The sequence below is a fragment of the Hyperolius riggenbachi genome, chromosome 6 (genome assembly GCF_040937935.1).
Source record: "Hyperolius riggenbachi isolate aHypRig1 chromosome 6, aHypRig1.pri, whole genome shotgun sequence".
NCBI lineage: Eukaryota > Metazoa > Chordata > Amphibia > Anura > Hyperoliidae > Hyperolius > Hyperolius riggenbachi.
In genome coordinates this window covers 22715667-22733746 of record NC_090651.1, presented here as the reverse complement: position 1 = coordinate 22733746, position 18080 = coordinate 22715667, and the positions used below count along the sequence as shown (strand labels likewise).

The 18080-nt window shown below is 49.0% G+C and overlaps 1 protein-coding gene across 1 annotated transcript in view; it reads left to right on the top strand.

The window, feature by feature from the left end:
• The window catches only part of NDC1 (NDC1 transmembrane nucleoporin), a 57409-nt gene that overhangs the window by 625 nt on the left and 38704 nt on the right, over positions 1–18080 (top strand). The window contains exons 2-8 of the mRNA XM_068238991.1: positions 5840–5960; positions 7674–7775; positions 8126–8300; positions 11000–11141; positions 14566–14674; positions 15952–16003; positions 16085–16217. Coding sequence (XP_068095092.1) covers positions 5840–5960; positions 7674–7775; positions 8126–8300; positions 11000–11141; positions 14566–14674; positions 15952–16003; positions 16085–16217 — 834 coding nt within the window. The remainder of the gene's footprint in view (positions 1–5839; positions 5961–7673; positions 7776–8125; positions 8301–10999; positions 11142–14565; positions 14675–15951; positions 16004–16084; positions 16218–18080) is intronic.

The window sequence follows — 18080 nt, the reverse complement described above, 5'->3', positions numbered from 1 at the left end:
GGACAAGGCTTGGAGAGGGGAGGATTGGGGACAGGTCAGGAGGGGACAAGGCTTGGAGAGGGGAGGATTGGGGACAGGTCAGGAGGGGACAAGGCTTGGAGAGGGGAGGATTGGGGACAGGTCAGAAGGGGACAAGGCTTGGAGAGGGGAGGATTAAGGACAGGTCAGGAGGGGACAAGGCTTGGAGAGGGGAGGATTAAGGACAGGTCAGGAGGGGACAAGGCTTGGAGAGGGGAGGATTGGGGACAGGTCAGGAGGGGACAAGGCTTGGAGAGGGGAGGATTGGGGACAGGTCAGGAGGGGACAAGGCTTGGAGAGGGGAGGATTGGGGACAGGTCAGGAGGGGACAAGGCTTGGAGAGGGGAGGATTAAGGACAGGTCAGGAGGGGACAAGGCTTGGAGAGGGGAGGGTTGGGGACAGGTCAGGAGGGGACAAGGCTTGGAGAGGGGAGGATTGGGGACAGGTCAGGAGGGGACAAGGCTTGGAGAGGGGAGGATTGGGGACAGGTCAGGAAGGGACAAGGCTTGGAGAGGGGAGGATTGGGGACAGGTCAGGAGGGGACAAGGCTTGGAGAGGGGAGGATTGGGGACAGGTCAGGAGGGGACAAGGCTTGGAGAGAGGAGGATTGGGGACAGGTCAGGAGGGGACAAGGCTTGGAGAGGGGAGGATTGGGGACAGGTCAGGACTGGACAAGGCTTGGAGAGGGGAGGATTGGGGACAGGTCAGGAGGGGACAAGGCTTGGAGAGAGGAGGATTGGGGACAGGTCAGGAGGGGACAAGGCTTGGAGAGGGGAGGATTGGGGACAGGTCAGGAGGGGACAAGGCTTGGAGAGGGGAGGATTGGGGACAGGTCAGGAGGGGACAAGGCTTGGAGAGGGGAGGATTGGGGACAGGTCAGGAAGGGACAAGGCTTGGAGAGGGGAGGATTGGGGACAGGTCAGGAGGGGACAAGGCTTGGGGAGGATTGGGGACAGGTCAGGAGGGGACAAGGCTTGGAGAGGGGAGGGTTGGGGACAGGTCAGGAGGGGACAAGGTTTGGAGAGGGGAGGATTGGGGACAGGTCAGGAGGGGACAAGGCTTGGGGAGGATTGGGGACAGGTCAGGAGGGGACAAGGCTTGGAGAGGGGAGGATTGGGGACAGGTCAGGAGGGGACAAGGCTTGGAGAGGGGAGGATTGGGGACAGGTGAGGACCCGGTGGCAAGGCTTGGAAAAGGGAGGATTGGGGATATGTTCGACATTGGGCTTATACAGGAAATAATAGGATTGGATAGGGTTAAATGGTAAAAACAGTAAACACCGTTTGCAGGGCTGATGCTTCGGGACCAGTAAAGGCAGCTGGTGTGCGGACTGTTCAGTTTTCTCTACATTACAGGAGAGTATCATGGGGCTTAGGTTAGTGGCCTGGCACCTATCCCAGGGTGCCTAGCGCAGGAAAGATACTCACTTGTGACACATCTCTGTGACTCATCAGGAGACTGCAGTTTCCAAAGGGCTTTTAACACGTTAAAACAAAATCTGTTAGCTGCACCGTTCTTCCAGGATGCTTCCCATTGGCTGATGCTCTGCAGCTTGAAATTCTTCTAAGCTGCAAACAATTTGCATTAGTTAGGCAGGCTGGACATATTTTTTGTATCTTACTGATTATCTCTACACAGCAAAAAAAAAATGGAATTCCATCTGTTCTCTACTCTGAGAAATGGTTTTCCTGAAACTGGGTTTTAGGCCCCATTCACACCTAAAAACGCAAGTGTTTTGTGCGCTGTTCCCCCCCCCCCCCCTCCTGGAACTCCAATGCATGCTGCGTTTTTTGTAAAAAGTGCTTTTTTAAGCACTTTTTCAGAGCAGTTTTGTAATTCACTCCCTGACGCAAGTCAGGAAATGAACTCTTTGACCCAGAAAATAATAAATACAATGGGCTTGATTCACAAAGTGGTGCTAACTGTTAGCATGCCTGTGAAAACACCCTTAGCACGCCTAAACGAGCTTTTCGTTCGCAAAACTTTATGAGCGCCATGCACAGAGCGCTACGCGCGAAGTGCCCATTAAAGCCTATGGGACTTAGCGTGCGCAAAACTTTGCGCGCTGTACTTAGCGCGCGATCTGATTGAGAGAACCGGTGCTAACCTACTTCAGTGTTCTCCACAGGCTAGTTATGGTGAGCAACCGGCTGTCATCGGCTCACCTCCTCCTCTGTTGTAAGCAGGGTTGTGCAGAGAAGCTCCAGCCCTGCATTCTCTCATCTCGCCCCACCCGGCTACTTTTTCATGCCACCCGGCTGGAATAAAATTCTGGGGAGAACACTGTACTTAGCACCCTGGTTAGCGCGCCTAAAGACTTTAGACGTGCTAAGTAGGTTAGCACCGCTTTGTGAATCAAGCCCTATGTATTTAATCTTAAAAATGCGAATGCAATCACTGCATAAAGAGATTTTGTGAGTGTCTTGCGGTTTTCCTATACCTTCCATTATAGCAAAAACTCCTCAAAAATGGTACAGGCACCGCTTAGCTGAGTGGATCCGAAACGAACCGCTCAGCTGTGAACTTTCTCATAGAGAATCATTGCACAAGCGGGCGATTATAAAAATCGACTGCGCTTGAAAAAAGGCAGAAAACGCACCTGGTGTGAACGGGCCCTTAAAGTGAGTGTAAAGCCCCCCCATAACAGTTAGATACTTCTCTATAGACAGGGTAGGATCTGGATCCTATACAGGGAGTGCAGAATTATTAGGCAAGTTGTGTTTTTGAGGAATAATTTTATTATTGAACAACAACCATGTTCTCAATGAACCCCAAAAACTCATTAATATCAAAGCTGAATATTTTTGAAAGTAGTTTTTAGTTTGTTTTTAGTTTTAGCTATTTTAGGGGGATATCTGTGTTTGCAGGTGACCATTACTGTGCATAATTATTAGGCAACTCAACAAAAAACAAATATACCCATTTCAATTATTTATTTTTACCAGTGAAACCAATATAACATCTCAACATTCACAAATATACATTTCTGACATTCAAAAACAAAACAAAAACAAATCAGTGACCAATATAGCCACCTTTCTTTGTAAGGACACTCAAAAGCCTGCCATCCATGGATTCTGTCAGTGTTTTGATCTGTTCACCATCAACATTGCGTGCAGCAGCAACCACAGCCTCCCAGACACTGTTCAGAGAGGTGTACTGGTTTCCCTCCTTGTAAATCTCACATTTTATGATGGACCACAGGTTCTCAATGGGGTTCAGATCTGGTGAACAAGGAGGCCATGTCATTAGTTTTTCTTCTTTTATACCCTTTCTTGCCAGCCACTCTGTGGAGTACTTGGACGCGTGTGATGGAGCATTGTCCTGCATGAAAATCATGTTTTTCTTGAAGGATGCAGGCTTCTTCCTGTACCACTGCTTAAAGAAGGTGTCTTTCTAGAAACTGGCAGTAGGACTGGAAGTTGAGCTTGACTCCATCCTCAACCCGAAAAGGCCCCACAAGCTCATCTTTGATGATACCAGCCCAAACCAGTACTCCACCTCCACCTTGCTGGCGTCTGAGTCGGACTGGTGCGCTCTGCCCTTTACCAATCCAGCCACGGGCCCATCCATCTGGCCCATCAAGACTCACTCTCATTTCATCAGTCCATAAAACCTTAGAAAAATCAGTCTTGAGATATTTCTTGGCCCAGTCTTGACGTTTCAGCTTGTGTGTCTTATTCAGTGGTGGTCGTCTTTCAGCCTTTCTTACCTTGGCCATGTCTCTGAGTATTGCACACCTTGTGCTTTTGGGCACTCCAGTGATGTTGCAGCTCTGAAATATGGCCAAACTGGTGGCAAGTGGCATCTTGGCAGCTGCACGCTTGACTTTTCTCAGTTCATGGGCAGTTATTTTGCGCCTTGTTTTTTCCACACGCTTCTTGCGACCCTGTTGACTATTTTGCATGAAATGCTTGATTGTTCGATGATCACGCTTCAGAAGCTTTGCAATTTTAAGAGTGCTGCATCCCTCTGCAAGATATCTCACTATTTTTGACTTTTCTGAGCCTGTCAAGTCCTTCTTTTGACCCATTTTGCCAAAGGAAAGGAAGTTGCCTAATAATTATGCACCCCTGATATAGGGTGTTGATGTCATTAGACCACACCCCTTCTCATTACAGAGATGCACATCACCTAATATGCTTAATTGGTAGTAGGCTTTCGAGCCTATACAGCTTGGAGTAAGACAACATGCATAAAGAGGATGATGTGGTCAAAATACTCATTTGCCTAATAATTCTGCACTCCCTGTAGAGCCTTTCCTGTCCTCTCTTGAACCCCTTGTTCCACCATTGCCATCCCTATTTAATTTGCCGCCACAGGTGGCTTCAGAAGCACTTGTGTCCCTGTGTACTTCTGAGGATGGGTAGCTCTATACTGCGCATGCATGAGTACGCACGTAAGCGCGCTCACGCATGAGCAATATGGAGCCGCCAGTCTTCAGAAGCACTCGGGTACTGTAGTGCTTCTAAAGTCTCCCCAGGGCTCACAGACGTGATTTTGACCAATTGGTCGAGTACTCACAAGGGGGGTTACAACACTGGAACGAGGGGTGCAAGAGAGGACAGGAAACACTCTATAGATTGCAGAGCCTTCCCTGTCCGTAGGTAGGTATCAGACTTTTCTGCCTTTACACTCACTTTAATACAGTACATACATCATATGTATCTGTGTTTGAGACAAGAAGAGACCGAGCGCAGCCAGGGGAACAGTACAGCAGTAGATTGGGTAAATTCAGAATAATCTCACCTCTAGAAGTTGCTGGCGAGCCTGTACAGGAGTAGCCAGCGTGTAGGCTTCTATCCCTCTAGCCAGGGATCAGGCACAAAGGCAGCTGGATTCCTCCTTCACTCGGATGGTTGTTGGCAGGCAGCGAGCGGCTCTGAAGTTGTACACCCTGTCTGTGTGCGAGTCCGCTATATGCGATATCACAAACAGATTGTGGTGGATTTCAAAGCATCAGCTCCAGGATTGAGGGATCTAAAAGCAAAGCTCCACGCTGCTCCATGAGTCTTGCACAGGCACAGTCTTTGCCTGATGGAAGGAGGACTTGGTCTCCTGAAACGCGTTGCAATATATTTTAATAAATCTTAACACTATACGGCAGCCGCCGTTTCTTCTTTCCTACACGCATTGCTGCATTACAATCAGACTACCACTCCAACTGCCCGTGAACTGCCTGTGCAAGACTCATGGAGCAGCGTGGAGCTTTGCTTTTAGATCCCTCAATCCTGGAGCTGATGCTTTGAAATCCACCACAATCTGTTTGTGATATCGCATATAGCGGACTCGCACACAGACAGGGTGTACAACTTCAGAGCCGCTCGCTGCCTGCCAACAACCATCCGAGTGAAGGAGGAATCCAGCTGCCTTTGTGCCTGATCCCTGGCTAGAGGGATAGAAGCCTACACGCTGGCTACTCCTGTACAGGCTCGCCAGCAACTTCTAGAGGTGAGATTATTCTGAATTTACCCAATCTACTGCTGTACTGTTCCCCTGGGTGCGCTCGGTCTCTTCTTGTCTCAAACACAGATACTTTTGCCACCGAGGTGGATACCAAGAGCAGCACCTTTATCCTTCCCCTCTTCTACCCTGCCACACTGATCGCTCCTTCTGTTTCCCGGAAGTAAACCGCCTGCTTCTTTTCCATACATCATATGTGGCAGACTTAGCTTCCTGCAGGAGGTCTGTGGATGTGCTTGCTGCATAGAATTACTTTCAGTCCTATCATAGTGATGTCTGCATATTATGTTTGTTATATCAGCCCGTCTGCAACCTTATTCCAGTATGTTATTCATGATAACTGTATAAATATTGCAGGTGCTGAAATGGAGGGTAGCCAACACCTTTGCCTGGTCCGTCATATTGCTCCCTGTAACCTGTGTGGCCTTCATAGTGCTCAGCAGGCTAGACTTCTTTCATCCAGTGCAGTGGCTGATAGGTAAGTGGCCGGACTGCATACCATGAATTAAGCTCACAATCATTCATAGGATCTGCTATTCTCCTCTTACCTAATAGAACAGGAGTCCCCAGCCCAAAGTCAGTCTGTGGATTTCTTTGAGTTATTCCATGGGCCTGGCCTCTCTCTCTGTCAGTCATGCAGAGCCATGCAAGCAGCAGAGCGCCACCAGGTGGCACCGTCCTCTTGTTACAGCTGTTGGCTGTGCTGCTTCAGCCACTGTGTTGCACCTGATGCGTATGACACACATAGGGAGCCATACAAACTATGCTGCAGCGCAGATTATACCTGTAAAGAGGAGAGGATGGGAGCTTGGAGGGGAATGGCGTGACAGACAATATGTTGTCTGTACAACTCTGCTTTTTAACCGTTTAGCAGCTAATTTATTTACATACTTGCAAGTGATCCAGCTCAATTTATATTAGCTCATTGTTTTATTTGTTACATTTCCCTGCTTCTAATTAGCACTGCTGTAATGTGTATTTATGGTCACTAGGGGGCAGTGTAAGACAAGAGGACTTCTGCTTTTAGTTTCTACATTTTCTGCTAGTAGAGAGAGATCAAAGCATTCCAAGAATTTACAGCACAATGAGTTCTATGCACTGAGGTCAAGCAGTGCACTTATCTCAAACAAGATAACTCTATTGAAGCTGCTAATGGCTTAAAGGGTACACGAGGTGAGATCGAAATGGAGGGTGACATATATATTTACTTTTTAAACCATTCCAGTTGCCTGGCAGTCCTGTTGTTCTTCTGGCATCAGCAGTGGGAGTCACAACCCTGAAACAAGGCTAATCCCATCAGACGTGAGTCAGAGCACCTGATCTGATGCATGCTTGTTCAGGGTCCATGGCTAAAGGCATTAGGCAGAGAATCAGCAGGACTGCCAGGCAATCTGCATTGTTTTGATGGAAAGAAGTATGGCAGCCTCCATTTCTCTTTTACATTGGGTTTATTTTAATGACTGGGAGCTGCAGCGGGATTGGTTCACTATGCCTGGAGAACAAGGTACAACACTGAGAGATTAGTTCCAGTGTGAGGGCCCTTTTCCACAGGCGGCTAAATTGTGTGCTCAGTAAGCAGTTGCCAGGCAGCAAGCAGTCGTGTGAATTAGGCCTCTTTTCCATGGACAGTTGATAGGCACTGAAATGTCTTTCAAACTCTCACAACTGCTGCCTGGAAACTGCTCATTGCTGCCTGGTAACCGAACACAGTGAATCCAGCGCAGGAGATTCGGGAGCAGGCGGCGCCACCATAGGCCGTAATAGGAGTTACAGCTATAGCGGCGCACAGGGAGCAACTTCTGCGCTGTCAGAAGACGGAGCTGAAGTTTCTTTTTAAAACACTGTAATTCGCCTGCCAGCAATAGCTGGAAGCAGAATTACATCATTCCCCAATATCCACGCGGACCTAGAGGGGGAATAGTAATTAACACCGCCGAGAGCAGGAGCAGGGTGAGCCGTATATCGGCTGTATCCTGTGCCCAAGTCTCCTGGCGGTTTTTTCATAGGTACGCCTGGTAACTGCTTGCTGAGCAAACAGTTCAACAGTCAGTGGCTTTCAATAGCTTGTGGAACAGGGCCCTAAAAGGCAGAGCCGGTCATGTCAGTGGCTACTGCATTTCAGTCATTTTGTTCCTTCATCAAGAAACCGTTTTTATATTGACAGCATTACAGGTTCTCTTTTTCTCTGCAGATTCTCTAGGTGATATCAGCAGCAGCTCTACGTTCTTCTGCCTGCTTCTCCTGGCTGTGCTGCAGGCGGTCCAATGTGCCTTCAATGTCAAGTTCTTCTCTGGTGAGACATTATAGAATGAAGGGGAAAATGGGTGCTGTGATCCACCAGGAGGAAGTGTTTTGCCCAGTTCCAGCAGCATACAATTTGCATTAAATTTACATGCAAACTGGGATGATTAGCATCTCATTGGCTGTCTTTAGTCACAAGGAACTGAGGGTCTGCCCACAAACACTGACGCTTATGAACAAGGAGAACAGATCATGTGACCTCGTGAAATTCATGTAACGCCCTCCAGTTATATGGAGAGGCGTTAGTAGCCAATCTGCGATAGGGCTAAGCAGCCATGCCTTTGCTTATGGAGTTCAGCCGTCAGTAATTTATAGCTCTGAAACTCTTGTTTTTTCCTGCAGTGGTGCCTTCCATACCCGGCTCGCGGCTCGCCCTGATTGGCCAAGTCCTGCTGCCACAGCGCGTGGTCCACTCATTGGTTCACGCCTTCATGGGATGGCTTGTGTTCTGGTGCTGCACAATCCTCAGCCAAGGTCCATACCAGAGTCTGGCTGTTCCCTGCAAAACTGAGCCCAGGTGAGTGAGCCGATCCTTCACCCGCAGCTAACCTCTCCCAGCTGGAGCTCACTTATATCCCTGGAGCGTACTGTACAGCATGAATGGCAGCGGATGCAACATTTACAGACAGACATGCACACCTTACAGACACGCACACCTTACAGACACGCACACCTTACAGACACGCGCACACCTTACAGACACGCGCACACCTTACAGACACGCGCACACCTTACAAACACGCGCACACCTTACAGACACGCGCACACCTTACAGACACGCGCACACCTTACAGACACGCGCACACCTTACAGACACGCGCACACCTTACAGACACGCGCACACCTTACAGACACGCGCACACCTTACAGACACGCGCACACCTTACAGACACGCGCACACCTTACAGACACGCGCACACCTTACAGACACGCGCACACCTTACAGACACGCGCACACCTTACAGACACGCGCACACCTTACAGACACGCGCACACCTTACAGACACGCGCACACCTTACAGACACGCGCACACCTTACAGACACGCGCACACCTTACAGACACGCGCACACCTTACAGACACGCGCACACCTTACAGACACGCGCACACCTTACAGACACGCGCACACCTTACAGACACGCGCACACCTTACAGACACGCGCACACCTTACAGACACGCGCACACCTTACAGACACGCGCACACCTTACAGACACGCGCACACCTTACAGACACGCGCACACCTTAGACACGCGCACACCTTAGACACGCGCACACCTTACAGACACGCGCACACCTTACAGACACGCGCACACCTTACAGACACGCGCACACCTTACAGACACGCGCACACCTTACAGACACGCGCACACCTTACAGACACGCGCACACCTTACAGACACGCGCACACCTTACAGACGCGCGCACACCTTACAGACGCGCGCACACCTTACAGACGCGCGCACACCTTACAGACGCGCGCACACCTTACAGACGCGCGCACACCTTACAGACGCGCGCACACCTTACAGACGCGCGCACACCTTACAGACGCGCGCACACCTTACAGACGCGCGCACACCTTACAGACGCGCGCACACCTTACAGACGCGCACACACCTTACAGGCGCGCACACCTTACAGACGCGCACACCTTACAGACGCGCACACCTTACAGGCGCGCACACCTTACAGACGCGCACACACCTTACAGACGCGCACACACCTTACAGACGCGCACACCTTACAGACGCGCACACCTTACAGACGCGCACACCTTACAGACGCGCACACCTTACAGACACCACGCGCACACCTTACAGACACCACGCGCACACCTTACAGACACCACGCGCACACCTTACAGACACCACGCGCACACCTTACAGACACCACGCGCACACCACTTTATTTGGTTCACCTTGCTGGTACCGGTTTGAACCCCTTTTGCCTTCGAAACTGCCTTAATTCTTTGTCGTATAGATTCAGCATGGTGTTGGAAACATTCCTCAGAGATTTGGTCTTAAGGAGACTCTGTAACAATTTTCAGCCTTATTTCTTCTATCCTATAAGTTCCTATACCTGTTCTAATGTGGTCTGTCTTAAGGTGCCCATACATTAGAACGAGTATGGGCAGATTCGACCAAGAGACAAATGTATCTAATCGAATCTGCCCATACACTACAGGCTGATTCCTGTCCGATTTCAGCATGAAATCATCAGGGAATTGGCTGAGCCGCCGCTGCCCCCAAAATGTATAAATGTATGTAGTGTAGTGCGTTTATACATTACCTGTCCTGCTCGCCGGGTCCATCCGTCCATCTCGCCGGGTAACAGCCGCATACATGCCAACGGCTCCTAGCGTCTGACGTCAGCCGCTATGCGCCTTCGTGACCTCAGAGCTCCGCCGGTGTGTATGCGGAACCTGATGAGATGGACGGAAACCGCGTGGAGGCCGACACCAGACAGGTAATGTATAAATGCACTACACACTGCATACATTTATACATTGCGGCTGCGGCGGGGGTTTCGTCGTCTCGTCACTCGTTCACAATTCGGCCGCCGTACTGCTGCGCACCTGACCAACCAACCTCGGCCTGAAATTTTCCAGCATGCGCGATCGACCGTGCTGCCAATTTCTGTCCCGAAATTGGTCGCTTTGTCGGTTGGGCATGCACTTAGCAGCACCAATGTTCATCCAATTCGATTATAATAATCGAATTGGATGGTCGATTGGTTGGTCAGCAAATGTATGGGCCCCTTTACTGCAGCCTTTCCTAGTTGCACAGGGGCTGTATTACCTATTAATTGATATTTACACTTCACTGAGCCCAATTGATAACATTGCAGGCAGCAGGACAAATTATCAGATTGACTTGTAATTACTGAGTAAATAAAAGAGAGAATGTTCTCTGCTTCTCTTCTGGATACAGCAGATTTTTTTCTTGCATTGTTTACACAGATCATCAAACTTCAGCACAATCTGATTCTTTTAGAACAGTAAACTTATCAATTAAGTTTCTGTATTAACCCTTCATAGGGAATTGATGTTCTTTAAGGCCAGTTTTGTGGCTTTTTTGGTGAATCTTTCAGACAACATAACCTCCTTATTTGGGAATTTAAGTGAATTAGACTAGCATGACTTTATTCAGCACCATAGCAAGATAGACACTTCCCTCTTATATTGATTGTGTGTATCTCTGTGTTTTCTTTGCAGCGCCGGTGAACCTGACATAACTAGAGCATGCCTGAATGAGCGCTACCTCTTCCTCCTGCTGACCGGAGCTCTGGCGGGGTACAGCTACAGCCTGCTGTACTTCACACACAACATGAGCTACTTGGCTTTCCCCTTTGTGCAGGTAACTGCTAATGCCAAGTTTTAAAGTGAACCCGATGTGAGAGTGCTATAAAGGCTTCTTGTTTGCAGTTGGAACTTACTTTTTAAACAATACCGGTTGCCTGGCAGCCTGTATATCCCCCTCACTTCAGTTGTCCTTTAACTCCTTTACAACCGCGTCACGTCAATTTGCGTGAATGCGGCGGCTCCCCCAGGACCTCGTGCTTTTCTGGCGATCGCGCTCGCCGATGCGCGCGCATCCCTGCTTGAATGCTGGAGCTCCCTCATCAGACTCCCAGCGGAGAACCCCGAAACCACCGTCTGTTTACACTGCACAGCGATGTGGTCTATGGCAGCGCTGTACTGGGGACAGCCGTGCGGCTCTCAAAGGCTGATGCCTATGATAGCCGATCGCGGTGATTAGCTGGCAGAGGGAGCAGGGGGAGGGGAAAAAATAATACAAAAATAGTACATTTTATTTTAAAAAAAAAAAGGAATATAAATGTATAAAGAAAAAAAATTAACCTGCTGCAGTGATCAGAGCCCACCAACAGAAAGCTATGTTGGTGGGCAGAAAAGGATGGGGATTCATTTGTGTGCACGGACATGTGGCTCTGCAGCAAGCCATTTAAAGCTGCAGAGCGCTACTTTTTTTTTTTTTTTTTTTTTTTCTTAAAGAGAACCCGAGGTGGGTTTGAAGAATATTATCTGCATACAGAGGCTGGATCTGCCTATACAGCCCAGCCTCTGTTGCTATCCCAAACCCCCCTAAGGTCCCCCTGCACTCTGCAATCCCTCATAAATCACAGCCACGCTGCTGACAAACAGCTTGTCAGAGCTGGCTGTGTTTATCTCTATAGTGTCAGTCTGCTGCTCTCCCTGCCTCCTGCAGAACTCCAGTCCCCGCCTGCATCCCTTCCCTCCCTGCTGATTGGAGGGAAGGGACGGGGGCAGGGACCGGAGCTATGCAGGAGGCGGGGGAGCAGCTGAGACTGACACTACAGATGTAAACACAGCCTCACAGCATGGATGTGATTTATGAGGGATTGCAGAGTGCAGGGGGACCTTAGTGGGGTTTGGGATAGCAACAGAGGCTGGGCTGTACAGGCAGATCCAGCCTCTGTATGCAGATAACATTCTTTAAACACACCTCGGGTTCTCTTTAAATAGCCTGGTCACGGGGGGAGGGGGGGGGGGGGTTTGAGAGATAAAGCCTGTGCTCCTTAAAAAGTTAAAGGATGTTTAAAAAAGAGCTGTCAGCCATACTATCTTAGAATAAAAACCCACATATATAAGTAGATAAATACTTGCTCTACTTACATAACATATATTGCACTGTCCACGTTTTGATTTTAGTGATTATTCTACAGTAAAAAAAAGAGAAAATCCTTCTTAGCATCTCCCATTTTAACTGTGGCTATTTTGAAGCCAATCCTGATGTCATTTCCTCCCTTACTCTCCTCTGCCTGATTGTGTATGCATTGCCTGCCCTCCAATATAGAAAGTGCATTGTCTCAGCATGAGAAATATTGGCCAATCGGAGAGTAACAGAGGAGTGGGAGGGGAAAACAGGAGGGAAAGAGGCTTCAGCCAATCAGGCTGCATTAGTTAAGTCTGAGGGGAAATAGAGAAGCAAAAAAGGACAACCCAGCATGCCCTGCAACTTCCTTTTTGTGTACCAAATTTTGAGTGTACCAAATATGTGATTTTAACTATTGGATTGCTTGGTTAGCATCCTTATTACTTGTTTACCAGATAAAAATAATCAATTTTTATATATAATATACTAAACCTGGTGCGTCTATGGTGCAGGGGTATCTTGTGGAGCTTCTGTCCAAAGTAGTCTCCCCCCTCCTTAGCCACTATTCCCTGGGGCCCCATCATAGAGTGCCATCTAATGTAATAACAGCATGCCAGGTCCTCCCCCCACTAAGGAACCACCCCATTTACAGTAATCAGAGACACACTAACTGCACGCTCCCCTCTCCATTGACATACATTGATGCACAGCCAGCAGAGTGGCTCACTGACGGCCCGGCTCGCACAGTGCACAGGCATTAATGGGCGCTCCATCTCCCTGCAATTGGAGGAGGCATTCCTCACCGGCACTCAGCGCTCACCCACTTTGTCCCTCCTCACCTGTCCGGGCACTGTTACTCCGTCACTCCTCCATCAGCGCCACCATCTCCGGGCTCAGCTGCCGCCATTCTCTGCTGTCACTCCATCAGCGCCCTTCTGTGTAGTCACTTCCACATCAGCCTCAGGGCTTACCTTCCGCTGTTCTGTGCTGCCTGTCGCTCCCCCATCAGCAGCCGGACTCGGCTTCCACGGCATTTCAGTGTAAATCTGCCGATCGATGTGTAACTTCAGCTACTCCATTCATGGCACCCAACCAGCGTTGATACGGAAGGCTCCTAAGGCTGGATTATCCAGGCTTCCATTCAGCCACTCTGCTTCCTCCAAATACGGGTGCAGCCTATCATAGATGCCGGGTTCACGCACAACCATGTGTGACCCCGGGATCTGTGATAGGCTGCACCCGTATTTGGAGGAAGCTGATTGGCTGAATTGAAGCCTGGATAATCCTGCCTGAGGAGCCTTCCGTATCAATGCTGGTTGAGTGGCATGACTGGAGTAGCTGAAGTTACACATCGGCACTGAAATGCGGCGGAAGCTGAGTCCGGCCGCTGATGCGAGATGCCTTAAGAGCCTTTGGTACCGATGCTAATAGAGCGGCATGACTGCGGTGAGCGGAGTTACGCATCAGATTGGCTGCTGGCTCCATGCTGGTTTGCGATTGGGCTGGGCAGACAGCATCAGGGCTACCAGTAGCAGATTTACACTGAAATGCGGCGGAAACTGAGCAGTGATCTTGCAGCGATGCAGCAGGAGAAAGTGTCAGCAATATAGTAGGAATGTGGGTCGCCGGCCAGAAGTGGAGGACTCGCCGCTAGACAGGTTAGAGCTTTTGTAGGGGGGCATCTGCACACCTTCAGACTATAAGACGCACCGACTTTTTCCCCCCACTTTTGGGGGAGAAAAAGTACGTCTTATGGTCCAAAAAATACGGTACACTTTAAAGTGAGAAAACTCACTTCAGGTTTGATACTTGCATGAGATTATAGGCAAAGCTCTGGATAGTATAGAACCTTCTTGTTCCTCCGCTATTCCCTTAGCTCCACAGGTGTTTCCCTAGAAAGATGTTTGATATGCTCGGCCGAACAGCTCCTCAGGACTTCTAGCAGTGATGCACTCGTCCTTGGAACTTCTCGGGGACATGAGTAGCTCCGAAGAGCATTCTTGGCTGACCGTAGAGGAATGACAGCTCAGATTCCATCTATGGCCAATCTGCATTGCTAGTTTGATTGGAACTTCCTTTGTAGCGCTAGGGAATGTTTCAGTGGGTGTGTTCTAGTAACCATTATTTTTCCTCTCTCTCTTTGCAGCAGTTTAAGTACGTACGTTTCCGGAGATTCCTGCCGTTACTTCTGCACCACAGCTGTGTCCAGTCCCTGTACCTGCTGCGCAATTCTGCTGCCATCTACTTTTTCCTGGGTATGTCGGTAAACCTCGCGGTGCAACCTTCTTTAGTTTGAGGTCACATGTGCCGTGTCTGTTAATTAGAATGTAAAGTCTTCATAGTCGATATTAACATATTCTCTTCTCAAATCTGTTTGCCCCTCTGTGGCTCCACTGTGTCCCTTGTGCCTTTTAGTGTCCGGTTCTGTGCCACCGCCACCCCCCCCCCCCTCTTGGTGCCTTTAATGTGTCCCTCTGTGGCACTGCTGCCCCCCCCCTCCGCCTCCCCGTGCCTTTGCTGTTTGACTCTGTGCCACCTCTGTCCCCCATGCCTCCACTGTGTCCCTCTGTGCCACCTCTGTCCCCCATGCCTCCACTGTGTCCCTCTGTGCCACCTCTGTCCCCCATGCCTCCACTGTGTCCCTCTGTGCCACTTCTGTCCCCCATGCCTCCATTGTGCCAACTCTGTCCCTCCCATGCCTACACTGTGTCCCTCTGTGCCACCTCTGTCCCCCATGCCTTCACTGTGTCCCTCTGTGCCACCTCTGTCCCCCATGCCTCCACTGTGTCCCTCTGTGCCACTTCTGTCCCCCATGCCTCCATTGTGCCAACTCTGTCCCTCCCATGCCTACACTGTGTCCCTCTGTGCCACCTCTGCACCCCACCCATGCCCTACATGTCTCCACTGTGTCCCTCTGTGCCCACCTCTGTCCCCCATGCCTCCACTGTCTCCCTCTGTGCCACCTGTTCCCCCACTGTGCCTCCTTCCTTTACACTTTAAATCATGGAGTTACCGGGGATAACCTGTATTATTAAAGTGATTTAAAACCCTGACATAATATTCAATAAAAACATGTTTTCCTACTTTTTATATGCCATACGGTTATCCTATTTGCATATGTGCATAAGTATTATTATTCATTTAGAAGTTATAGGTTCCCAAAGTACAGTTTTTTGCTTTGTGAGCTGACTACATTTTATTAATAACTGGTTTTATTCATTATGTATTGAAGGCAGACATGCTTTGACTCTCTTTGTTGAGCTGCTTTTCCACAGTCAGAGAATGTCACATTCCTCACTTGATACATATAAGTAAACACAAGATAACATTATCTACAACTTTGGATGTGTCCAGATTTCTCTGCACCGAACAATCAAGCTTTGTGTGTAACCCTTCGAATGCTGGTCTAGTAAAATAAAAAAATGCTGGTTGCATATAATATGCTGTAAATAATGTTTTAGAGCAAAGATGAAATGCAGGGTTATATTCCGCTTTAAGTCTTGCCTAAAATGTCTCTGGTCTTTATTGTTAGGTTATATACCTCGCATCTGGATCCAAGTCACCATGAACCTTCATATTGATCGGTAAGCGTCTGATAAATCGCTGATTCAGATTGTGTACATTTATGAGCCCCGGTGTCCTATATATCTGTGTGTCCTTTGCAGGCAGTTACCGGCGCTGGATTCTCTTAGAGGACTCCTGGATCTCGGGCTGTTTTACCAGATATGGTTGTCCGGCACTTTCCTCTTCACCACGTGGCACATAGTCTGGTTACTCTTCCAGATCCACACAACAGAGGTCAGTGCAGGCGAGGAACTGATACTGCATTGTGTACCAGAGCTCCATAATGCTGTATGTTATCCATGCAGGGAGGGGACCGACCATATACACATCGATTCGGTTGATTGCGCTGGATGGAAGATTTTGCTCGATAGGCAATGGGTCGCAAATGCATCGCTCGCGGGGTTTGATTTTGGGACACCCGACGCACCAGCAGAGCTTACGCTCACCTGTCCACTGTGTGTCTCCACCTCAGGGTTTGGCTTCCTATATGTCCTCTCCTTGTGTCATGTGATAAACAGTAGAAGTAAACCAGTAGGGGCCGCTACAGGTCATGTAAGGTGTGCGCCACAGTGCCCCTAGTGTTTGGCCTCCTAGTATTTATCACGTGACACAGGCTCCCGGGAGAGAAGACAGCAGGGAGAGCCTGGTGGTGAACAGACGATACGTGGCAGACAGGCGAGAGCTGACTACTGTGCATGGCCTGGGGGGCGGAGCCAGTATGCACAGACTTTTTATAGGGCTCATGCTGAAATCTATTTGATCAGATCCCTTTATCTGTTGTGCCACATCAGTGTATGGCTAGCTTTAGGCTACGCACCCTGTATAGTTTGTTTTGTTTTTTTCTATTTCTAAAGGGCATTCTATGGGATAGAGGGGTGGGGCGGGGTGGTTCAGGGGCGGGACGATCTGTAGGAGATAGAGAGGGGTGGGCAGGGGTAATACGAGGGAGGGGCATTCTATGGGATACGAAGAGGGGTGGGCAGTAGTAGTGTGAGGGAAGGGCATTCTGTGGGATACAGAGAGGGTGTGCAGGGGCAGTACAAGGGCATGGCTTCGTAGTTTTGTGCTACATCAAGTGTTAAAAAGCTTGCGTCTGCGCAGTAAGCCGAAACCCTTTGTCCACTAGTGACAGTATGGCTGCGCCCGTGCGCAAAGGGGGAGCTTGGTTGCAAACTATAAAAGGGTCTCGGGCAGCAGCAGTGGGCTTGAGGAGGACATGGGATGCCTCTCAGGATCCAGAGGCTTCTCTCTTCTTAAAGAACTTGACTTTCGACCTGAGGTTTGCTTCGCATTCACTTTAAATCTCTACTGATGCCTGTGAAGCTGTAATGAAGACCTGTCTCTACTGATCGTTGTTTTATCAGCAGTAGCAAAAATTGATCAGAATGTTGCAGCTTGCTGAAAGATGCAAGTCCTGAAGCTGACACAACTCGGTGCTCAGCATGTGAGTGTCCGAAAGGTTTACTGACTTTGCCATTTTACTGGCCACACCCTCTTTAGTACCACCCTACTAACTTATATAAATGTCCTAACTTGGGGTGGGCAACATCGTCATGGATTTTCCTGTATAAATCGTTGGTTGTTAACATAAAAAATGTAAGTTAAATATATCATATAGGAGACACACACAGTGGTATTTGAGAAGGGAAATGAAGTTTATTGGATTTACAGAAAGTGCACACTAATTGTTTAAACAAAATTAGGCAGGTGCATAAATTTGGGCACCACAAAAAAGAAATGAAATCAATATTTAGTAGATCCTCCTTTTGATGAAATTACAGCCTCTATACGCTTCCTGTAGGTTCCAATTAGAGTCTGGATTCTGGTTGAAGGTATCTTGGACCATTCCTCTTTACAAAACATCTCTAGTTCATTCAGGTTTGATGGCTTCCGAGCATGGACAGCTCTCTTTAACTCACACCGCAGATTTTCAATTATATTCAGGTCTGGGGACTGAGATGGCCATTCCAGAACGTTGTACTTGTTCCTCTGCATGAATGCCTTAGTGGATTTTGAGCAGTGTTTAGGGTTGTTGTCTTGTTGAAAGATCCAGCCCCGGCGCAGCTTCAGCTTTGTCACTGATTTCTGGACATTGGT